Source organism: Pelodiscus sinensis, chromosome 1 (assembly GCF_049634645.1).
Source record: "Pelodiscus sinensis isolate JC-2024 chromosome 1, ASM4963464v1, whole genome shotgun sequence".
NCBI lineage: Eukaryota > Metazoa > Chordata > Testudines > Trionychidae > Pelodiscus > Pelodiscus sinensis.
Window position 1 is genome coordinate 16,762,800 of NC_134711.1, and position 25,736 is coordinate 16,788,535.

At 40.4% G+C, this 25,736-nt stretch overlaps 1 protein-coding gene and 1 long non-coding RNA gene across 6 annotated transcripts in view; one reads left to right on the top strand and one right to left on the bottom strand.

Moving 5' to 3' along the window:
- The window catches only part of SEMA3A (semaphorin 3A), a 446,406-nt gene that overhangs the window by 45,746 nt on the left and 374,924 nt on the right, over nucleotides 1-25,736 (bottom strand). For all 5 annotated transcript variants that reach the window (XM_006117134.4, XM_075926288.1, XM_006117137.4 and 2 more), the window contains 4 exons: nucleotides 5,521-5,663; nucleotides 4,330-4,444; nucleotides 4,156-4,225; nucleotides 2,601-2,745 (listed from right to left, as the gene is read on the bottom strand). In XM_006117134.4, the coding sequence (XP_006117196.2) occupies nucleotides 2,601-2,745; nucleotides 4,156-4,225; nucleotides 4,330-4,444; nucleotides 5,521-5,663 (473 nt within the window). The remainder of the gene's footprint in view (nucleotides 1-2,600; nucleotides 2,746-4,155; nucleotides 4,226-4,329; nucleotides 4,445-5,520; nucleotides 5,664-25,736) is intronic.
- On the top strand, nucleotides 1,074-25,295 carry LOC142829057 (uncharacterized). The gene is made up of 3 exons (XR_012903263.1): nucleotides 1,074-1,172; nucleotides 14,111-14,171; nucleotides 25,158-25,295. It is a non-coding gene; the product is annotated as an uncharacterized LOC142829057 (long non-coding RNA).

A 25,736-nucleotide genomic window follows, 5' to 3' on the forward strand; every position in this document is an offset into this window, starting at 1 on the left:
TGGCCAGAGCAGCTGAGCCATCACAGCATGAAAGTATAGCAATTTGTTGCTGCTCTATATCCACAGTAAATCTCAAACCCTCCTGAGCAAGGGGGAAGAAATGTTGGAATGTTGTTTCCCAAAGGGATATCTGCTGTGCTGTGCATCCCAGAGCTACTCCTGATGTGGTGTTGCTTCTGCCTCACCACATGTTCAGTGCTCTGCTCAAAGTCAAAATCTATCCCTAAGAGTTGCTAGAAAGGATACAGAGCACTGGATACCGTGCAACCTCTGTGGACAATCAACACATCCTGAATTTCAAATACTAAATTCTCACAGTGATCGCTTCCTTATTAGATTACAGACCAGCAATTATTCACAGACGTAACAGAATAAATACACCTGAATCACACAAAAAATGCAAACAGTTCACATTCTGAAAAAAAAGAAGCAAAACTTCTGGAATGAATTATTGATCCAAGTCTATTGGTCTTTTTTTACAATAGTTTTAGGGGGAAGGATTTAGAGGAAAAAAATTCTGATTCAAAATTTCTTTAAAATATTGTAGCCAGAGGATAAGTCTTGTCACTTTCCCATGTGTAGATATGATGGATTTTTTTGCAGAGATTTCAGACATCACAATGGCTGTATGTGTAGCAAAGCATTAACCTGACACTGCTCAGATGTTAATGACTAGACTCCTTCTGACTTCATAGGCCCCAATTCAATCTAACAAAACATTTGTGCAAGCATCTGAATAGTCCACAACGGGATTACTCAAATGCTTAAAGTTAAGTGCATGTTAAGGTGATCATAAGTCCTAATTTCATAGGGAAAGTCCAGATATTCAGTGTTTTGTCTTGTATAAGCACCCATTACTCCCCATTTCCTGTTCTAATTTCTCACACTAGCTATCTGGTATCCCTTATTCATGTCTATGTGATTTGCTGGTTGAGAGCAATACTTTAATATACCTGGTCAGAGTTTTTTAATCGGTGAAGAAAGTATGCTAGGAGTCATCAAGAAAATGCCTGATGCTAGAGAATTGAGCAATATCTAGTATCTATCTATCCAGCAATGTACTAACACCTCAATTTCCTTTTACTTCACCAGGAGTTGAAAATATTCAGTCTTGTCGGATGCAGGCCAAAGGCAGAAAGTACACCAGGATTTAGTAGCTCGGTTATTCAAGGGTGAGTTGTGAATCAATTAAGAGGAAAAGGTGTATTTTATTTCAAAATAAAATAAAATCTTTGCTTTTGTTGAGGAATCTGAATTTAGCCATGCTCATATATCGTATCTCATATCTCATACCACTATCCATTCTATTAATATAATCTTTTATTCCTCCTGGGATTTTTTAATGGATTTCAACAACATCCCAGGAATAAAATTCCCCTAAACTCTGGAGCACTTGAGACATTTTGAAGAAGAAATCTGCTTATCTCTTTAGCAATCACGTGCACGGAGTGAGGAGAATTATATAATCCTGTTGCTGAGGAATTATTCCCTTCTTTAATGTAGCAATCAATTTTTGTAAGGTCAGACATCTATATCATTTAATCCTTTCACTACTAATCATGGAAGCTAGTTTTGAGAACAAGCTTGATGAAAGAACTAGTTTAAAGGCTACTGACAATTAAAGGGCAATCTATATTATCAAAGAATCATAGAAATGTCCACTTATGAATAATGCCTATGTGCTATCCTTGTTTTTTTAATGGCACTGTACTTCCTTGAAATTTAAGGTACGTCTACACTGCACGCTTATTTCAAAATAGCAATTTTGGAATAGGTGTTATTCTTTGTAGAATGAGAATTACAGATTTTGGAATAAGCCATCTGTTATTTAAAAATTATTTCAAAATAACAGAATGGCTGTGTAGGTGCTCGCATTGTTATTTTGAAATAATGCTAGGTATCTCAAAATAACGGCGCAGGATAGATGCATCCTTAGAGATTATGTCAGGCATAGATATATCTGAATGGGCTTGATCCTTAGCCTACTGTACACTGGAATGTCAATGGAGTGAAGTTGATTTACAACAGCTGAAAATCTACCCTGATATGTACAACCCAATCCTTTAACACATTCTACTGGAGAAAAGACACGTATAGGGAAAGCTCAGCAGCATTTCTGAGATCTGACAGTGACTGGATTGAATGGGAAGTCACAAGTAGTGGTTCCATGGTCACCACAGTATCCAAGGCATTAGAAAGAGACAGGAAAGTAGAATGACAGTTTTCAAAAATCCCTCTTGGAATTATTCCACTATTCCAATGGCTTTCCCATCCACTGCAGAATGGTTACCTTAATGCTCTATAGAGATGCAATTTAGGAGAGGAAAGCTGCATTATTCCTTAACTACTCTAAAAATACTCCACAAAATCCTGTAACCCTGCTTCAGTCAAACTTCTGCTGAAATCAATATGGTTTTTGCCTGAGTTGAGGTTTACAGGGTTAGGCTCAATGACAAAGCAGCTGCACACTGCAAGTAGAGGCAGCAAATTCTGGATTTGCAGCACCAGCAAGTTTGCTTTTCTTTCAGCTTCCTTGGTGATGTAAAGTTAACATACAATGTAATGAGTGAAACCACTATCAGATTTTCCAGTGCACTTACAGTTCCTGGCCGTGGATATGGCACACGTCCTTGGTAAGGCACCCACTGGTAGTTGGGGCCATCTCTGTGAGAATATGGCCCAAGGAATACCCTCCTTACATCTGTCATGCTGTACATGCACACTGCCGATCCTTTGAAGATGTTGCTAAAAATGGGATGGAAGGGGGGGGGAGAAAAAGAAATCAGTTTCTTTAAATTATTTGTCAATTTAATCACAGGAGAATGGTGGGATCGAAGGCTCTTTAATTTATTGTGTGCATTGATTTTTCCAAACTCTGAAATGCTGTCTCAGCAAACCTAAACACATGCCTTTGAAAGTTACTACTACAAATCTCTCAGAGTTTTTTTCTAAGCAGAATTGAAGCTGGCTGCTACTTGAAACATATTGTTATAAGGTCTAAATCCAATTTCAAGGGACTTTGCTCAGCATTAGGGCTACTTTATATGGATAAGGCTGAGAATGGTGGAATCTGGATCTCAATAGATAATAGGTGTTTTCTGCTTTCCTCTCTGATTTTGAAACAGAACTGCTTCATAAAGAAGGTAGGAGCAATCTACTTGTAACAGCTGATATTCCACAAATCTAACTTATTGGTGTAAATATGAAATAAAGAGATCTCATGTGTTTTTCATAATGGTGAACTTCATGCAAATAGCTCTGTTGATCCATTACTCACCCTATAGTTAAACAATAACTTTATATGCCCTGGTTAATATTGGGCATATTTGTTTTAGTTTTGCCCTTGCTCTCTCTCCCCCACATCCCCTTTGTGAGAACACACACGCTGAAGCTGCACCGCTGTACATTACCTTGGGGCTTTTATAATGAGAGTGGATAAGCTTAATTCTTGTGCATTATCTGATCACTAGAAACTTGTGTTTCAAAACAAATATGTCTGCCTCCATGGTTATAGGTAGTTTTCCCCTCAGAGGCAAATTCAATGGTCCTTAATGAGAAAAAAGTTCTAGGGACAATTCCATCCTTAGTGTAAGCTCAATTGAAGAAAGTTCTGCGGACTGCATGAGATCAGAGTAGTTGACCACAAAGTGATCCATTCTAACCTTAGAATCTATGAGCCTCTGAAGTGAAAATATGTATACCATGCATGTACTAGACTCAGTAGTTGTAGAGTGATTGAAAAATTTAATTTTCAAAATGTAAATATTTTTGTAAATTATTTGATTTTTTTTCTTAAAAAATCAATTGATTGGCCAGAAATTTTCCAAAATTTTAAAATTTCAGGAATTAAATTAAAAAATGTTGAAAAAATGTTCTTGACATTATTTTTCCAGCTCTATTTGGCAAGAGGCTTTGACATTTCACCCTCCATCTTTAAAGTCAGTGCTTCAGCAGCACTGAAAAACTAACACATTCGCTCCAACTGCATGGCTACTTTGCTTAGGAGAAAAGAAAGTAATTCACTAACTTGGACTGCCTTGTGATAGTTCAAAGGTTAAGAAAATGCTGTGATTTTAAGAACATTGTAACAAAGAGAGCTCTTTAAAGCAACCAGCCACACAAGTTTCCATACAAGTAAAATGATACACTCTGTACCTGGAAGTTGTAAACACTCCATAGACTATTGGATTTTTAGGGTCTTTTGAGTTCATTAGAAATACGTCCTCTGTAACAAAAAGAAAAAGAAAAAAACCAAGAAAACACATGGTAATTTCGGTAATTAAAGTACCAGAAAATACTTCCGCAATCAAATCCATTTTGGCTACTTACGTAGTTCATCAAAATGCGTATCAATGCCATTGGGTCCTGGCACAGAACAAATCAGACGTGCTTTAAGGAAAGTTGTCCATTTATTAACAAGGCTTCTGTGTCCACCAAAGTCATTCTAACAGGAGAAATATTGCATGTTAACACATGATAATATTCATGTTTGAAATAGGAAATTATATGAAAAAATGACACTTAAAACTATGTGTTAAATATAACATAATCAACAGTTTTATATAGTCTCCTCATTACCGTTTAGGAAATTATAAAATTCCCCTCAGTTTTACAAATATTCCAATAATGTATCCATTTTAATGTGTCTTGGGCTACACCTAGTCTACAAAGAAAAGTTGGAAAAAGATACGCAAATTGCAAACCGCAATTTGTATATCTTTTTCCGCTTTGCTTTCGAAAGGTGCTTTTCCAAAATTTCAAAAAATTTCCAAATATTTTGCTTCTGTGCACGTTTACATGTTGCCAAGTGTTAATAAAGTTTAAACAGCTCATTATTCTTTACTAAATATCAACAAAGTAGCCCCACAATTTGTATAGATTCAAAGTATAAAAGGTTATAAGATGGAAAAATCAGACACTTAACAGCAGGGCTGGGAGTGGTAGCAGATCAAGGTCTCCATAAGGGTGGGGCTTCAATTTTTCAAGTTGCTATCTAGTTTTTAAGAGATGGAGATGTGGAGTCTTGCCCACAGACATAATCTGATATTCTACTCAAAGCATTATATTTACCAAAGCTATCAAAATTGATGTGATTACTTAATTCACAGCTATTTTCTTAAGGTACCTTAGGAAAAACATATGTGGATATTTGTTGGGAGGGATGAGCCAGTCTGAGATTTCTGACACTTTGTTCAGTAATAAAACTTAACCTCAACAATTATTTACATTTTCAGAAGCCTCTGCCTTTAGGAGCTGTATCCAGAATGGAAACTCTGAGGTGTAAAAAATAACCCAAGAAAATTTCTACAGACTATCTGCTCCACCTGGAAGCAGGAAGTACCATATTTCTTGCATGAGACTTTTCTCTCATCCACATTTTGAAAACTCAGAAGGTTCTCATTGCAAATGTGGGGTGCTACATTAAATAGAAGATAACTAATAGCGTTCCTCTGTAATGCTTTCCTCGACTTTTGGTCACTCTGCAAAACCCATTTGCCCACAATTAAGTCACCATATTACCTTACAGATCTGCCCTATTCTGGCATGGGTGGCTTTTCCAGAGTGTTCTCCATCAATTGCATTTTCACGGAAGAAGAAATAGATTTTGTCATCTTCTGGGTTGTCACTCTCTGGTATTAGGTGGGCACTAACAAACCTAGGATCTGAGAAGAAAATGCCAGTGTACATGTTACTACCCAGCAAGTGAAACCTGTTGGCTCATTTATATGAAAGCACTCTTCCTTTCTCTTTCATCAAATAAGGAATTTTCCAGCTTTTCTTCCCACACAAAGAAAAACCCTATTATGACTTCTTTCTATTCTTTTAATCTACTAGTAGGACAAAATACACAGCACATTCCCAACACTGCACACCAGCAAAGGTCTACAGTTTATTTATTTGGTGTTTAACAGTGCTTGCTATTTATCCTCTGTAGTGATTTAGGAAAACCTATGGGCTACGTCTACATTGGCCCCTATTACGGAATAGGCATGCAAATGTAGCACTTTGGAAAAGGCAAATCCGCGGGGAATTTAAATATCCCCTGCGGCATTTGCATTTTCATGGCCGCCGCTTTTTTCCGGCTTGGAGATAAGTGTTTGATATTGTCCATTTTTTTCAGCTAACAAAAACAAAACATTTTGATTTTTTTGTGTGTGGAAAAACAAAACCATTCTGGTGAGAACATTTTTAAAATATGTTTAAAATTCCTACTTGCAAGTAGGAATAAGAGATCCTCCGGAATAGGGCTTTATTCTAGAGGATCGCGCCAGTCTGGACGCTTTTCTCCGGCTTATCTCCAAGCCGGAAAAAAGCGGCGGCCATGAAAATGCAAATGCCGCAGGGGATATTTAAATTCCCCGCGGATTTGCCTTTTCCAAAGTGCTACATTTGCATGCCTATTCCGTAATAGGTGGCCAGTGTAGACACAGCCATGGAGTAATATAACACATATAAAACTGCTCTATGAATGGTAGTGTAACATTACAGCATAACTTCCTAATTCCATGCATGGAGTGTAGAGTTTCTTTCATCTTCACTCTTACCTAGTTCTTATTTCCTTGTTTATTTTGACTTTCTCTATGGCAGAAATATCAAATTGAAACAAAAACTCAACAGAAAAACTACACTACAGAAAGAACATCGTTTGCCCAATGGTTAAAGGTGCTAGGCTGAGAATTGGGGGAACTATGTTCAAAATTCATGAACTGCCATGTACCTCCTCTGTTACCTTTATCAAGTCACATAGTCTGTCTTGTCTTAGTCCTCCATGAATAAAATGTAATGGCACTAAAAGTATAAATACCCTAAACAGTGAGATGCCCTCAGCATCTGTAGTAATTGGAAATAGAGAGAAAACACTCAAGAATAGCCTAACATTTACCAAACATTTTAAATAAAAAATGGCCAATGTGTTTGATATTGTCCATTTTTTCAGCTAACAAAAACAAAACATTTTGATTTTTTTTGTGTGGAAAAACAAAACCATTCTGGTGAGAACATTTTTTAAATATGTTTTTCATTTTTTAAATAAAAGATTAATGGAATATCCACTTTTCTGACCAGCTCTACTGACATCTTTATTCAGAATACATATTACCCTTTGACACATAGACCATGATATTATTGTAGACTCATAAAGCATCAAGAGAGATTGATGAATAGAAAACAGTAGTTAAAGATACTAGAACACATACTCAATTGGTATAAATCACTATAGCACCATTGATTTTAATGGAGCTATCAATTTACACCAAGGGAATATCTGGCCCAATATTTTCATTCAAGTATTTGAGTCGGCCTCTTTGATCATCCTCAGGGAAAAGAAGGTAAATCAAACAGAATTACCAAGCCTTTGTTCTTCCTACAGCATTTTACCTCCTGCTGGGATAATTCAGTGAGAACTATATTTAACTACTCAAAGAGTCTTGTTCCTGTGTCAAATTATAAGCTGTTCTAGTATCATATATTAAAGTGTCTTCTTAATACATATCACACATAGTTAGGAAGATAATGAGCCTGACTGTGCTACGCTGATTTTCATAAACTGAGGAGCTAACTTATTGAAGCACTACTTTATTTATTAAGGATGCTCCACAGTTTGTACGCTAATTAAATGTATACACTATGTGTGAGGAGAACTGCATCATCAATTAATAATACTTCTCATATAGACAGATGTTTGACCTTGCCTTTTGCTTGTAGAGATGAAATGTTGAAGTGTTTCCTATTTGATCTTGTACTGAGATTTACACCACGGGTGGTAAATGAAAAAGCATGATGACTCAATGATGAGGAGAATACACCGAGAAGTGTTGGTGCCAAAGCACATCCCTGTTTGACATCGCTCTGGATTTGGAAGCTTTCAGATTGATCATACGATCATACTGGACCCCATTATGGAGGACTGAATCAGACTGAGGAGGATTGTGAAGCAATCAGTTCTCCCAAGCAATTGAAAAATATCCTCTCTGTGAACCAGCTCAAAAGCTTTTGTAAGATCTATGAAGGCCATGAACAAAGGACATTCTTGTTCTTGACACTTTTTAGACAATTACCTTTGTGAAGATCATGGTGATAGTACATTAGCCATGTTGGCTCTCTGGACATGCATATTCAGCAAGAACTTACAATCTTTTAAAAATGACCTATGTAAATGCCTTGCCAGCAACACCTGGGAGAGGGATTTCTCTGTAGTTTAAAATAATTCTGTCTTCTTTGTTTCTATACAGCATTATGAAGTTGGCATCCATCAGGTCTTGTGGTAGGCAAAAAGACAAGCAAGACACTGTGCAGATATTAGGCACAATCTGTCCTCCTCGTTTCTCTACTTCAGTTGGAATTCTATCTTTTCCTGCAGCCTTTCCTGGTGCTAGGAAGGGATTTGATTTTTTAGGTTCATTTATAAATGATTGTAAACCAAGCTCTTTAATGGATGCTCATGAATAGAGTTTGTGATAGTGTTTCAATCAGTTTTGCATTTGTTTGCTTCTCTCAATGTTGACGATCATTAAAATATTTGAGTTGGACAATCTTCTTAGATGAAGGATCTATTGCTTTCTTAATTGCATTAATCATACATCTGAGATCTCCATTCTGAAAGGTCATTTGTATCTTTAGCACAGATGAAGCCTGCGTAATTGGCCACTCTTGGCCACTCTGAGAGTATATCTACACATCAGGGCAAAGTAAATTTAAGCTATGCAACTTCAGCTATGTCAATTGCGTACCTGAAGTCAAAATAGTTTAATTTGGTTTTTGGTACTGTATACACAGCAGGAAGCCGAAGGAAGATCACTCTTCCTTTAACTTCCCTTACGCCTCAAAAAATGGGGCTTACAGGAGTTGGAGTAACTAATCCTCGACATTATTTCAAGATAATGGCTTGCTGTGTAGACACTGTTTGTTATTTTAGAATAACATCTGCTATATTGACATAGCCTAAGTTGGCATATGTCTCAGGAGAGGTGTGAAGGTTGTGGTGGAAATATGAGGTGCATTTTGCTTCAGAAACTGGATATTCCTTCAGGTCGTGCTACAAATCAGTTTTTATAGTCTGTTCACTAAAAGTGAATGTTTCAGTTATATGGATATTCTGAATGTCTTCTAGGCAGTATCAGCATTGAGGGAAGATGCAGTTGCTTCTGGAAGATGGGTACTAAATTGGAAACACTTTCCCTGCTCTTTTTTTTATGTTAATGCATGGGCAAGATTTCTGTTCGGTATGATGGAATGCCCATGAAGCATACAAGTGCATGGTCTATATCACAATCTATCCTGTGATAACAGCAAGCATGGAGAGCATCTTGTAGGTGTTTTCTACAGGTGACAATTAAAGGTAATTGGTCCCAGTTTCTAAATCTGGGATGTCTTCATGAAACCTGCATGTGTTGGCAATACACAGTGATTGGTGAATGGAAAGCTCCAGTTGTCTTTGACCATTGTGGTTAAGTTTTTCCACTCTATGATGGCCAGTGATTAGCAACCACATCTTGTGATGTGAGCTGATTTAGCTTTGAAGTCTCTCCATGGACAGACTTGCTTGCCTGGTGGTAGATTGCTGATGAGAGTTGAGTTGCTGATAGAATAAGTCCTTCTCTACTGATGTGAAGGAAAAGTGTTGGCACTTAGGTACTAATGATGTCAGTAAATCCACCTGTGCTAATATGATACCTTTTGATGTTGTAATGGGACATTCAATGAATTGTCTCCCTGACATGAATGGCCATCGGGCTTTCTTGCGCAAAAAATTAAGGTGCCTGTCTACACTGGCCCTCTTGCGCAAGTATTCTTGCGCAAAAGGGCTTAATCCTGAGTGGGAGCGTCAAAGTATTTGTGCAAGAAGCACTGAATTCTTACATTAGAACGTCAGTGCTCTTGCGCAAATTCAAGCGGCCAGTGTAGACAGCTGGCAAGTTTTTGCGCAAAAGCGATTGCTTTTGCGCAAAATCTTGCCAGTATAGACGCACCCTCTGTGTATTGTATTCTTTTTCTATGTTCTAGGCCCAGAAAACACTCTTAGTGAAAAGGATCAAGAAACACTTTGAGTTTAAACAGTTTATAAGGATTCTATATGTTTAGAAATCTAACAATCAATGTCAAAATGTGCTTTAACAAAACATCAACTATCAAAAGAATATGTCACAAGTATATTTAAACATGATCAAAGGGGGAATGAAACCAAAATGTAAACATGATGATAAACATTAATGGCAGATCTCATAACCACTGTAAGCAGGCTAAAAATAGAAATGCTGATTTAAAACAATTAGTGTCAAGAATCAAATAATTAAGAAATGCAGTTCACCTTTTTAAAATATCCTTTGCTCAAGTCTCTTGACACTGAGCTACTTCTCATACCACAAATGACACCTTCTGCTAGCTCTGGTTTTTCTGTGGCTCTGTGGGATTCTTTAACAATTTCTTCAGCAGTGGCCCATTAAACTGTCCTTTATGAGAAATCTACCACTTTATGAAAAAGACACCTTGGTCCAGCTGCCTTTATGATTTATATGCCATTGTTTGCTTAGTTAAGCAATGGAAACATGTTTTGCTTGTCTCAGCACTTCACGTGTAGATAAAGCTAAAGGAAAATCAATCTTCATTTGCTCCCTCACCAGCATTATTCTTTAGCAATAACAAAATAACAACAGCAAAAACAATAAAAGAAAGCAGATTAGATTCCCGAACGAATCATATTAGCATTTTAATGATGATCCATAAAGTAAATGACACTGAAATTGCCTTTAGTTGTCAAGCTACACTAACTAAGCTGAGCAAACAGAAGTCGGGGGTCGTCCCTTCATCATTTCAAAGGGCAGTTCTCACAGGAGGCATTCTGTAAGGAGGTTGAATCAGATGCCTCTGTTACAGGAGATTTGTGGTCAGTATGACAAATTTCCCCAGTTCACAGCTAGGAAATTTGAGGAAACTATAGGGAAATTTTATGCTCAGTAAAGTTACAGTTGCTATAATTTAAAGAAAATTACTGGAGGGTGACGAGAAGCCTGTGGCAATGTAATAAGTCTAGGGAATCTTAAATTAAAAATTTAACAATAACAAAAATAGACAGCTACTCAGACTTCATAAACACACAATGCCTGTCTACAGAGACCCAGCAAAATAGAGAAAAGCGGGAACTGTCCTCATAAAAACTGAACGTGAAAAGCATAGCTAACTCTATTGCCTTTACAGAGAAAGACTTATAGCCCCAACCATACCGCATCGCAAAGCTGCAAGTCCTCACTGCTTTCTGTAAGGTCACCAAGAGACAAAGCTTTTAATATGTAATGACAAGAGAACTAACTTGTCGGATGCTTTTACACAATTTACCATACTTTACAAATCTCCTAATCTTTTAATAGTGTGCTTCTAAATCTCTCTCATTTCATCCCTCACCTGGCAAACGCTCTCTTTTGCTGTGGAGTCAGTCAAACTTTGTACCTGTTTGTCACTTACAGGTAAGCCCCTTTGTTATCCTGGCAGCCCCTTAGTGCCAACTGGCAAAGGGTCCTCCAGTCTGTAACTCACGCCTGACACAAGCATTGCCCTAATGCATTATTGTCATACCAGGTATCTCAGAGATATCATCCTAAGTAAGCTGATGATACACTGATCCCAAAAATCATTGTGTGAGGTAAGTACCAGTTGTGTACCAAGTATAGATGTGTGCTGAAAATATGTTATTTAAATTTGATAGGGAAACAGTGCACAGACCTAGCCTTTCCTAGAAAAAAGAATTTGCATTTAGTTGTCTGAATTCCAACCAATGGACAGGAAAAAACACCATAAAGCTAAACAAGCAGGGGAGAAACCTGTTTAACAATCAGATTCAATCTGCACTCCAGGAAGCCTTGCTGGCTCTTGAGGCAGACACAATGGATTTTGAATAATATAAGGGGAGCAAAAAAGCCTTTTAGGGCCTGTCTACACAGCAGGGCTAAAGCTGAAATCACCTACGCAACTTCAGCTACGTCAATTGCGTAGCTTAAGTTGAAATAGTTTATTTCAGCTTTTGGCACTGTCTGTACAGCAGGAAGTCCAAGTTAGAACACTCTTCCTCCAACTTCCCTTACTTCTCATACCATGAGGGTTATAGGAGTCAGAATAACAAGTCCTCCAGCTCAATATTATATCAACATTATGTTGAAACGTCAGTTATTCTGAAATAACACTGCTGAGTAGACATAGCTGTAGTTATCCAACACTGAGGGGACACAGGGTAAAGCATTCTGTGAGCCTTTGAAAGTTGGATTCCCATTCTGGTGGGCTAGAAATGCTAGGAACTTGCAGTAAGTAAGAAAATTGCTTAAACAAACATTATAACTAGCTAAAATTAAATTTTAGTCACCAGAAAGTTTATTTTATTTTATTTTATTTTATTTTATTTTATTTTATTGTTTGTAACTGTACCTGTTCTCTTTTCTTTTGCTTAGTATCATGTCCTTCTTGTTAATACACTTATTCCTGTTTTAGTATAAAACAATCTGAATGCTGTGCATTAAAGGCTATGTCTAGACTGCAGGCTTCTTTCGGAAGAAGCTTTTTTGGAACAGATCTTCCAAAAAAGCTTCTTCCAAAAGAGAGCATCTACAAACCAAAAGCACAATGAAAAAGTGATCTGCTTTTTCGAAAGATAGCGTACACATTGAATGGACACTATCTCGCATTTCAGCTGTGATTACTATGGACAGAGTGGCCACCTCTTTCCTTTTCTTTCGAAAGAACTCCTTCTTCCCTGTCCACACACGTCTTTTTCCCTTTTGGAAAAAGGCTTCTTTCTCATATAAAAAGCTTTACCAATGTCGGAAGAGCCCCTCTATTCTTTCAATTTTTTTTCTAAAGAATATGATTGCAGTGTGGACGTAAGAGAAGGTTTTTTTGAAAAACAGCTGTTTTTCCGACAAAACTCTGCAGTGTAGACATACCCTAAGTTACATAAGAGTCTCTAGCTAAACCCACAGGCTATGTGGTGTGCTCTTCCTCTTTGGAGGCAGTAAAATAATTTCTGATAGCATCCCATGAGAAACATCTACAGGGAGATGTTTCTGCAGAACCTGGAAACTGGGGTTCACTAGTTATTGTCTGCAAGGAAAGTTTTAGATTGGCAGAGGCCTGAAGAGCTTGCTACAAGGGCAAACAAGCTAGTGTGCCAGGGAACAGACATAGTTTAGCTGCATCAAAGCCCTCGCTTTTGCTAAGGCACAAGCTAACACAGTAGCTGGGTATCCTAAGCATTACCTCACACCTTTTACAGCATTCTACTGGCATAAAGATTCCTTTAAAATTGTGAAAATGGCTCCCTAGGCACATCCCTTCCACAAGGGAACTTCTTGGTTGTTAAGAGATGGCGTAAGGGTGTTATACCTGTCCTGTTCCCAGCTCTTAGCACAGGGGCTGTGTCAGGGCAGGACCATGGACAAAGAAAGAATGTGATTGAAGTGCAGTACATTCTGGCTATTTGTTTCTCAAGGCTCATAGAGAACCTCAAGAAGCTTAAATATATGTAAAAGCAGTTGTGAGGCATCCATACCATTTCTGTATGTATACCATATCTGGATTCAATATTAACTGCTCTTGCAAGATAAGTAGAATTGGTTATGGTCAGGGAATTCTGCTACTGGAGAAAAATCAAGAATGCTCAAGGCAATGGTATTTATGATTTGGTTGATGGCACTTTTGTCTCTAAATCACTAACTAAATTAGTACTGCAAAATGATGCTATGGGGCTACAGTTTTAGAGGTAGTAATGTTAGCTGTCAAGTTAAACTAGGTCTGATAAGAGATGAGATGTTTCATCAGATTTTTTCAAAGACTAGTCATACTGGCGTTAGTTTATCTCAATTCCTTCTACAATTTAAATTATATAATTTCACTCTTTGAATTAAATTTGTGTAGCATTTCCCAGTGCAGTTAAATAACCACTCTGTTTTCACTACACATGTGTCTGCATTTTGCTGATGCGTGAAGCAAAGCTGCTTTGGGACATTTATGCCATAAATGATATTACAGTAGCACTTTTTCAACATTCCCATACAAAATAATAACACAGAAAGAATTAAAAACTATAGCAGAGAATATGCATAAACTCACAATGTTTTTTTACTTCCAGCTTCTGTCCAGACCTCAATAATGCTGTCACACAATTGAAAATAGAGATTGAATCCCACTGGGTAAGGATTTGCAATATTTGGTTATTATTCATCATTTAAGAGTGATTCTTATTATAAGAAACTTTAAAACAAAGCTGTGTTCTTTATGCAAGCTCTTTAGACCCCGTTCAGGCATGGACCAAACCCAACGCCTCCCCCCAAAAAACCCCATTAAAGGCTCTTAAGTAAAGTAAGTTGTCATGGGATAAGAGGGAAGTTCCTTTCGTGGATTGATAACTGGTTAAAAGACAGAAAACAAAAGGTAGGAATAAACGGTAAATTTTCAGAGTGAAGAGAGGTAACTAGTAGGGTCCTCCAAGGGTCTGTCCTGAGACCAATCCTGTTCAACTTATTTATAAATGATCTAGAGAAAGGGGTAAACAGTGAGGTGGCAAATTTTGCTGATGATACCAAACTGCTCATGATAGTTAAGAGCAAAGCAGACTGTGAAGAGCCTCAAAGAGATGCCACCAAACTAAGTGACTGGTCAACAAAATGGCAAATGAAATTTAATGTTGATAAATGTAAATTAATGCACATTGGAAAAAAAATCCCAATTATACATACAATATGATGGGGACTAATTTGGCTACTGTTGGCAGACAGGATACTGGGCTAGATGGACCATTAGTCTGACCCAGTATGGCTATTTTTATGTGCTTATGTTCTTATGATTCTGATAACTAACCTGACTCTTAGACTTCTCCTAAAATAAAAGCATGTCTGTACTTCAAGGTCTAAACAGAGATGTGGGTAATATAATCACATGTTTACTGTTGCAAAATCTAGTTTGCTTCCTGATTATAACCGTTCTCTGGATAAAGAAGGGAAACACCAATTTTTCTCACTCTCCATTTATAAAAATTCTAAATTCTTTATGAACTAAAAGAGATGTTGTGAGCTCTAGTCCTGTGGACAGAATCTTTTTGTTGAGTTATGTAAAATTCTTACAGACTGAAACCAAACCTCTGAGGGGGTCAGTGGCACTGGAATAATTCTTGGAGTGAGGGTCCTGAACTACCTTTAGCTCTGTCCTTACCCCTCACTGCTGCCTACAGGCGGGGCCAACCGCTGGGACACTGCATGCAGGGCTGATGGCTGGGACCTTAGGGAAAAGGGCTGGCAGCTATGTGGAGACCCAGAACACCCCATGAACACCCACAGTAGAGCAACTGGGAGCCCCACATGTGTGGTAGGCGAACAGGACCCTGGGGACAGCAGTAGACTTCCTGGAACTGGCAGTCCAGCATGGCCTAGGGCCAGCAGCAAAATCTCCAGGCAGCATTGGCCTAGTTAGCCAGAACATCAGATGCAAGACCTGGGGATGATGCAGTAGCCCCTGCATCTATGGAGGGGTCACATCTTGGCATAGAAATGATTCAACATCAGTTCAGGTTAAATGAACAGCACCATTCATATTCCAAGAATAGCATTCACCATAGGAAATCAGAAAATTAAAATAGAAAAAAAAACCCTCAAACAACTACAGGTATGGTTTTAGGGAATTTTATTTAGGTTAAGTTGTTATTTGGCCCACAATAAATGAGAAGTGTTGAGAAGGGAGCTAAGGGTAAGTCGGAGTCAGGTCTTAAACCTAAGGGCATGCCTTCTTTGCCATCATGGGGTGAGATTACCATGTGTGTAGTTTTAATATAGCTAGCTGAGGCCCTGGAGCAGTGAAGCTGCACACTTCACTAGGGGATACCCCCCACCCCGAGTAACTATCAGGGTTCCGTGCATGCTTGCACATCCCATGTGGAAGTGCACATGATTACAGCTTCACTGTTCTGGTATTTGAGTTAGCTAGATTAAAACCAGCTCACATATCTAAGTCGACACAGCAGCGTTATTTCAGAATAACTGACATTCTGAAATAACAAAGAGCGTGTCTACACAGTGAGCCCACTATTTTGAAATAATGAGCTTTTTACTCTTGCTCCTGTAACCCTCATGTCACAAGGAGTAAGGAAAGACAAAGGAAAAGCATTCTTCCTGTGACTTCCTGCTGTTTAGACAGTGCTAAAAGCCAAATTAAGCTATTTTGATTTAAGATACACCATTGACATAGCTCAAGTTGCATAGCTTAATTCAATGTTGCCCTGCTGTGTACATGTCCCCTACATGATCTGCAATCACCCCCTGTATTGCAATGCAGTTATGTCCTTAGGCTTAGTTCCTGTCTCTCATTTACCCTAACGTCTCTTAACACTACTCCTCCAGGTTTTAAAAGACATCAAATTAAAGGTATGTCCTCTTTAAGGCAACTTTACAATGCCAGAGTGATGAAAGGGGGCTTTACTATCATTAAGAAACAGATCCGAGTTGTCTGTACAGTTGCTATGAGGGAACATGAGGAAAGATAGTCCTGGTTACTCCTTTAACATTAAGCACTCCCCTTTTTTGCACGTGTGTGTGAAATGGTGCTCTCAAGTATCTGAGCAACAGAGAGGATGTGAGACCTCCTGATTCCATGAGTACCTACAGTTTTTAGGTACTAACATCGGGGTAGAGCCCCCAATTTACCTCCCACATAATTCAGTCTTGAGTCTGAACATTTCTAAGGAGTAATATTGCAGGCAGCATGGAAAGAAAAAAAAAAGCGTTGAGCTAAGAAATAATTATCAGTTTCTGAGTCCTTTGTTCTTAAAGAAACAACAGTCATTTTGATCCTCTATAATTAATTATACGGTGAAGAAAAGTGAATACAAAAGTTCAGTCAAATTATAGCATAATTCACAAAGTAAATTAGATTTCCCAAAAAACAGACCTACTGATCTACCCATTCTATTTAATCTGAAAGAGGTGATTATTATCTCTTTAAAGAACAAGCACCAAAATACAGTAGGATGTCATTAGCACCTCTTTTCTGTGGATGCCTGAGGTGTCATATTTCTATCACCGGTGTGTTAATTTTAAGATGATCAAGTTATTCCTGAGAGCCTCGTAGCCAGAAGACTGATGTCCTCCTTAAAACACCTATATATCATATAGTTTGTAACCCATGTATGGTGGGGATTTGGAGGGGGAAGTGACATGAATCAGGCATTAACTGCATTGGCTGATGAAGGACATGTGCTACTAATGGAGGCTGAGGGATCTCCACCATTGGAGGGTTTTAAGAACCGGTTATATAAACGTCTGACAGGGATAGGCTAGATAATACTTAGACCAGGGTTGGGAAATCTACAGTTTATGAGCTGGATCCAGCCTGCTGCTTAATTTCATCTGGCCCATGGTTGTGTCTTTCCAAACAGGCATGGACCCATCCCCATCCATGCTGTGCCCTGCTCACCCCACCCACCATTTGCCACCATGCATTGTTTGGCTCCTCCATTCCCCCTGTGTTCCAGCTGGGCTAGGGGTTATGCAGCAGAGCCACTTGTGTGCCCAATGGCCTGTTGTAGAAAAAAGGTTCCCCACCTGTAGCTTAGAGATACCTCACGGTAGGAGACTGGATTAGACGACCTATGAGGTCCCTTCCAGACCTACATTTCTCTGACAGCTGAGCAGCAGTTCAGAGAGCTCTTCAATGATATTTTCAGCCTCCACATATCACCTGAGATCTAGGCATTTAGGATCCCGGAGCCAATTTTACAGGAAACACAAACTCCTCACTGGCAGAATAAATCTGCTGTTTCCTGTTGCCTGTGCGTATTTTCCCTTTATAGTGTCCCTTAAACCTCTGGGGTATCAGCTCATTCATTTTCAAAATAGGAAGAATAATATTTGTCTACTCTACCTCATAGGGGGTGCTGTCAGACTTAATCCATTAACATCAGTGAAACGGCTAGACAATACTACACATATGTATCAAAAGCACTAGACTGAGCCTATCAACTCACTTCTAAGGGAACACTCATCAGAGGATGGCCAGCACACAGTTCCATTTCAAATCAGTGAACCAGAGGACAAACGGCCCTGTACAGAGTTCCTAACCCTTCTAATCTTTGCAACACAATTTAATTCTTTTGTCATGTCCTGTTGATGTAGACACAAACCTGAGGTCATTTTGTCAGATTATGAAAAACAGTTTTGTTATTATAATTAACTTTTACTTCCAGTGGACAACAACTTGACACAAAATCCATTAAGGCAAGCTTAATAAATACAGGCAGTAAAGACTGAAATAGGGACTGAACTAATCTCCATTTTTAACTAATCTCTCAATTTACTGAAATCATAGAAATTCCCACAAGGGATTTCCACAACCTTTGGGAGGTGGAAGCAAAAATCCTCCTTGCTACTTTTGATATTCAGTGTGATAACATCAATTATGTTGACCTCATTTTGTAGTCACATGGATACAATTTGTGTTTCCAGCTTATTTTAGCATCAATCAACACAAAAAAAGAATTATCAGGCATTATAGCTCAACAGAAATAATTGATAGGGTTATCATTGGTTTCGTATATTAACACTGTTAATACAAAAAAAGATGGAGGAGGTGGAATAATATGGTCATATGCTGTGATTATAACCATGAATTCACTAGAGATGGAAAAGACCTACTACGTTACTTTGTACATCCCCCCACTAATACAGGATTGTACATCCTCAGTTATATTTTAAGGGTCAAATCTTGTTCATTGCAGTCCCATAAAATAATCTACTTCTCTATCTGGATTAGGGATGTCAACATGTAGTCAACTATACAATTGGCTTATTGGTTAATCTTGTTGACTACATGCATCCCCCCCTGCCCGCACTGCCTCTAACAAGAGGCAGCAAGTGGGGGAGGGAGTGGGATCCCATGAGGAGCTGCACATCTTTCTTATGCATATTCTATACTCATTCTATGTTCAGAGTCCTCGTTGACCACTATGGGAATTCTGTGCACAGAAATAGGGCAAAATATATACATGAGACCAGAAATGTAGCTGAGTGAAGAGAATTTTGCCTGCAGCAGTGCTGATATCTGCTATCGTACCATTCAGGAAAAAGACATTGTCAATGAAAATGACTTTTAAATTTTTGCTTTTGGAAGCTACAGAAATGTTTTATATTATTACATTATAAGAACAAAAGAGTGACTGCTTTCCCTTTGCAATGGATCCACCTCTCTCGTATCTCGGTATCATAAGGAAGAAAGTATAATTCTGGCAAAAAGGATATCACTCCCTTTCCTTCCGGGGTTTTGTTCTTTAGTTTTTCTTCTTGTGTGCATACGAAATGGAATACAGATGACAGCCTATCCAACAAATTATGAAAGATTCATAGTGACTGGGAGTCAGCTGTCATCAGGCTTTCTATTTACAGTTCATTTATCTTACTGTTCAGTAATTGAAGATTAAGAAGAAAAACTGCACATAAGGAAATCACATATAATTCTTACAAAGCTTCTTCTAGATAATTTTGGCCTCTATAGCAAACCTGTAAGCCTCATTGTAAGCACTTGCCTTCATATGCTGCTAGCATTTAGTGACTCCTTCTTTTCTCCACGCTTGTAGATCTAATTTCAACCATTTAAACACACTTTAAGAGATCTTTATTTGCCAGCTTTACAACACACTCTGCCTATTCCATAACTCCTCTTTTTACAATTCCAGTTTTTACAGTTATCTTTTAAAGTTTACTATTTCCTGTCTTGTAGTCTATAAAATCAAACCTTTCTTTCATCTCTTCTATTCCCCAGATTTTGCTTTCTTGCTTAAAACTTTTATGGGAAACTTCCACTCTCCCACCCCATCAAATAACATTCTTTAAATATTCACAATGCACGTTAGCTCCTGTAAATGTCTCTACCACTTCTAGCGCCCACTATTCCCCAGTTACTTTGCTACAACTTCCCGGAAGTTCTGTGGTTTTAGTAGCTTGGTCTGAACTGCCCTATAATTTTTCTTTGTCTTAGCAATTCACTACTTATAAATATTGAACACATTCATGTTTATAAAGACCCAAAGCATGATCCTATTGAAATCAATGGGAAGTTTGCAATTCATTACAATAGAACACAGATTTTACTCAAAGATAATTTACGAATCAGTAGACACCAGGGTTAATATATATTTGCTTCCACATTGAGAACTCTGATTTCAATGTTGGCACAAAGCTTCCACAGATTTGCCAGGTTAGAAGAAAAGCCAATCGAGTCCAAACCATGGCTTTGTCTCTGTTTATTGAAACCAAAATGTTATTAAACTACTGACGGTATACAGGCAGTCCCCGGGTTACGTACAAGATAGGGACTGTAGGTTTGTTCTTAAGTTGAATCTGTGTGTAAGTCAGAACTGGCGTCCAGATTCAGCCGCTGCTGAAACTGACCGCCAGTTCTGACTTACATACAGAATCAACTTAAGAACCCCAAGCGTCCCCAAGTCAGCTGCTGCTGAAACTGATCAGCAGCTGATTTCAGGAAGCCCGGGTCAGAGCAACTCTGCCTCGGGCTTCCTGTAGTCAGCGCTGGTCAGTTTCAGCAGCGGCTAAATCAGGACGCCTGGGACAGAGCAGCTGGGGTGCTGCTGGGTTGCTCCAGTAGCGCCGCTCCTCGGCACTACTGGACCAACCCAGCAGCACCCCATCTGCTCTGCCCCAGGCGTCCTGATTCAGCCGCTGCTGAAACTGACCAGCAGCAGCTGAATCAGGACCAGAGCAGCTGGGGTGCTGCTGGGTTGGACCAGTAGTGCCCAGAGCGGCGCTGCGGGACCAACCGGCAGCACCCCAGCTGCTCTGCCACAGGCGTCCGGAGAAAAGCCTAGTCTGCTGGGGGGGGGGGCATACTAGCTGTGCCCCCTCCTCCCCAGCAGACCAGGAAGACACGGGCGGTGGACCGAGATGCACCGCGGTCCCACCGCCTGGGTCCTCTGCGGCTTTGCTCCCCGTCTCCCTGGTCTGCTGGAGACCAGCAGTCCAGGGAGACGGGGAGCAAAGCCTCTGAGGACGCCGGCAGCGGGACAGCCGCGGGGCGTCTGGGCTGTCCCGCTGCCGGCTTCCCCCGCGACTTTGCAAAGCCTCCGGGAAGCCGGCAGCGGAGCAGTCCAGGCGGCCTGGGCTGCCTCGCTGCCGGAGGCCCCCGCAGCTTTGCAAAGCCGCGCGGGGGAGGGGGGGCTCGGGCAGCAGATCTGACCCGCTGCCCGAGCCCCTCCGCGGATTTGCTCTGCGTCTTCCTGGTCTGCAGACCAGGGAGACACAGAGCAAAGCCCCAGAGTACACGGGCGGCAGGACCGCGAGGTCCCGCAGTCCGTGTACTCTGGGGCAGTTCCGTTCGTAACTGCGGATCCGACGTAAGTCGGATCCGTGTAAGTCGGGGACTGCCTGTATTCAACATTTATTTGTGTGGCATTTTTTTTTTATGAAAAGCACCTTCTCCATATCTCAAAAAGTGCCACCAATTTAATATATACAAATCTGTTTTTTTCTGATGGGTGACAGAATGATATCATCACTCCGTCACGCTCTCTGGCCATAAAGCCACCAAAGAGAGGGGTGGTGGTGAGTGTAGCAAGTAGCACGGGCAGCTCCCTAGTATTATTTAATTTTTATATGTGTTGTGGCAGCTCCTAGGAGCCTGAATCACATTATAAGAATAGACTAACCAACTGCAATCCACTCTGGGATACTGACAGTGAAATGGGACTCCAAATTAGGTTTGGATAAAGCTGGCAGTTCGGTTTTTTGTGGCTTGTCCACACCTTTCAAACACTCAATAACCTTTTAGATGCTGATATACAATATCCTGCATGCATGTCAAAACAGATATAACCACTGGGTTATACTACTGGAAATAATGTTCCTGCAGGAAAACTTCCTAAAAGCAATTTTGTTACCAGCTTTCCTGTAATATTGTGGTTACTGAACTATATAATATCCCAATTCATAATGCAAAAATTATTGTTTTTTCTGATTACCAGGGCTGTGTCTAGACTGGCAAGTTTTTCTGCAAAATCATCTGCTTTTGTGGAAAAACTTGCCAGCTGTCTACACTGGCCACTTGAATTTCTGCAAAAGCACTTACGATCTCATGTAAGATTGTCAGTGCTTTTGCGGAAATACTATGCTGTTCCCGTTTGGGCAAAAGTCTTTTTCCGAAAAACTTTTGCGCAAAAGGACCAGTGTAGACAGCAGAGATTTGTTTTCCGCAAAAAAAGCCCCGATCATGAAAATGGCGATCGGGGCTTTTTTGCGGAAAAGCGCGTCTAGATTGGCCACAGACGCTTTTCCACAAAAAGTGCTTTTGCGGAAAAGCATCCTGCCAATCTAGACGCGCTTTTCCAAAAATGCTTTTAATGGAAAACTTTTCCATTAAAAGCATTTCCAGAAAATCATGCAACTGTAGACGTAGCCCTTGATGTTTCTTAAATTGTACCATAATATTGTAATTATGTGATGATTCTTTATTGTTTAATGTCTAACAACAATGGCTTTCTGGGCATACATGCAAATACGTACATTAAGATCTATTCCAATATATAGATGTACAAATATGTTAAGTATCTAATCTAAACTAGTGTAAACTGATATAGCTACACTGAAGCCTATGAACCTATGTTGAAATACACCAGTTAAGGAACTGGACTTGAGTCCATACACACATTATATTCTGCTTGTGTTAGTGGCAGTGTAAATCTGTATTTCCATGGTCTTGTTACTTAGCATGAAAGATCTGAGACCAAACCAGCCAAAATGTAATTTCTGTTACATTAAAATATTTTGGCTTTTTATAAGATTCCAAAGATCAAACACAATAACATACAGGCCAGCAACTTTGGATTTTAGCGAGCTTCTGTTTAATTTAAAAGGCAGCTCTGATTATTAAATAAAATATCACATTTTCGAAAGACAAGGGTGAGGTATTTTTTTTCCTCTTGGATCAACTTCAGATGGTGAAAGAGACAAGTTTTCAAGCTACACAGAGCTCTTCTTTAGGCCTGGAAAATGTATTCAGATTTTAGTTCATAATATGTTGTTGAACTTTTTTAAAAAAATACAGGATTACTGGATTGAAATGCACTGTACAAGAATATTTTTTGCTAAATGTAATCATGTTTATATGGACAATTGCATTCCTTCCATCTCCTCTGAAAAATCCGCTGTGTGTTTGTATATCCTAGTTTCACTCAGCAGCCAAGAAAAAAAAAAAAAAACCCGACAGTGCCTTAGCTACAGATTACCATGGAATATGTTTGAGGTTTGTTATAATATTTTGACAAACACTAAAAGAAGTTAGTCGGTATCCATAGTTATATACCTAGCCTGGACCATTAAAAAAGCTGTTTGTTACAGCATTGATAGAAATGGCAATTCTGCAGCAAAGTAGGATGAATGCAGGACTCCAAGGAATCACACTAGGGATCCAACTACAGGCAGTCCCCGAGTTAACGCAGATCCGACTTACGTCGGATCCGCAGTTACGAACGGGGCTTTTCTTGCCCCAGAGAATGGAAGCGGTGGGATGCCCAGATACACCGCGGTCCCGCCACCCGTGTCCTCCAGGGTGAGAAAAGCTGCTCCGCGTCTCCCTGGTCTGCGCAGATAGTGTGCCCCTCCCCCCCCCAGCAGACCAGACTTTTCTGGCCGACGATGCCTGGGGTAGAGCAGCTGGGGCGCTGCCGGGTTGGTCCCGTAGTGTCGTTCCTCGGCGCTACTGGACCAACCCGGCAGTACCCCAGCTGCTCTGCCCCAGGAGTCCTGATTCAGCCGCTGCTGGTCAGTTTCAGCAGCAGCTGACTTGGGGACGCCTGGGGTTCTTAAGTTGAATCTGTATCTACGTTGGAACTGGTGTCCAGATTCGGCCCTGTTGAAACTGATCAGCGGCTGATTCCAGGAAGCTTGGGGCAAAGCAACTTTGCCTCGGGCTTCCTGTATTCAGCCGCTGGTCAGTTTCAGCAGCGGCTGAATCTGGACGCCAGTTCCGACTTACATACAGATTCAACTTAAGAACAAACCTACAGTGCCTATCTTGTACGTAACCCGGGGACTGCCTGTACATGCTGAACCTCCCAAAGCCTGGACTCTCTGGTCTGGCAACATCCATGGTCTGCCAGGGCAGGGATGTTGCTCGGCTAAAGAGCCCCTGGAGAATGGGGTCTGCAGAGTTCCGGCTGGGCCAGCCTTGGCTAAGCAGGGGAACCCTGGTGTCAGCTGGGCAAGAGGGTATCTGGGAGCTTCCATCCTGGGCAGGTAATCCCCAACATCAGTGGGGTCAGGCATCAGGAGCGGCCCCAGCTGGGAACCCTGGGAACTTCTGGTGGCTATAGGGCCATGCAGCTGCCCAGGAGCCCCAGACAAGGAATCCAGAGAGTGGGGCCAAGCAGCATCTGGGAGTTCCAGCTCCAGCAGGGGAATCCCTAGTGGCAGCTGGGCCAGCCGGGAAACCCTGGGAACCCGCTGGTGGCAGTCAGTTTGGCAGTGGCCAAGTGGCTCTAGCTGGGAAACCCCCAAAGTCAGCGGAGCTGGGTCACAGCAGCAAGGCAGGTAGCCTTGGGGCCTCTCTGAGGAACCCCTTGAGATACCAAGGCGTGCAGTGGCTGAATGGGGCTGGCAGTGGCCATGTAGCCCTGGCTTGGGAACCCCCAGCAGCAGCAGGCAGGGAGCCTCAGCTGGGCCAGCATTAGCAGGGCAGTGGCAGGTTGGGGAACGCCCGTCTTGAGAGCTTCAAAGAGAGGAGCTGGCAGCAGGGCAGCCAGCAGTGGAGCATTGACCTTCTCTGGTCCAGCAAACTCACTGGTCCGGGATGGCTCAGGTCCCAAGAGTGCCGGACCAAGGAGGTCCAACCTGTACTCTTTTACTGTGTCTTCCCCATAGTATATGACAATCATGAGGTGTGGGGGAGGAAGGGGAGGACGACAACAAAAGACAAACATTGTGTGGTTTCATTCTTAGTGATTTTCTGCCAAATGTGCTAAAAAAGGTTCCCACCACCCCCCGCAACTTCCAGAGCTGCAAACTCAACTTAGTATCTGATTAAGAATCAAGCTGGCTTCTCTCCACTTGTGCATCATTGTTAGTGATAAAGTTGTGCCGGTCAGATTAGGCCCTCAAAGACAGTCACACAATGCCCTTTGCTTTCAGGGTTTGCTGCATATTGGGACGTAGATAAAATCAGTTGAAGATGTTTAAGAAGGAACAGATTCACCTCTGATGAATGCACAGGCTTTGAAGAATTAACAGGAATGAAAACTACTGAACTCTTCTTTTTGCCACTACGCTACAGTTATGAATACAGATGGAGATTTGTTGAAGAATAAGTACCACAAAAGACTGACTTTTCGAATTTTCATTCGGTCCCTTTTAGGTATTCTTCCTCAAGCTTTTAGAGGAACTGCAGTGATGGTACTGAAAGATTTCCAATATATATTATCTGAAACAGTTTAGTATTTAACAATAATTAAGCTACAAAATTCTACAAAGGATTAACTTCCTATTGTGTAAAGGAAAAAGGAAATCTATCCTGTACTATTTCTTGATCTTACATACCTGTTGTGTTGCAATACTTAGGTACAATGCGTTGAGTTGGGACCCAATCCTGTTCCTCTGAAATCAAGTCATGAAAGAGGAGCAGTCCTTTAACAATGGCGCATAGTATTGCCTTTACAATTCCTTCTTGTTACGGCTTTTAAATCAAGTTCTTGAAATCAGCTGAAAGTATTT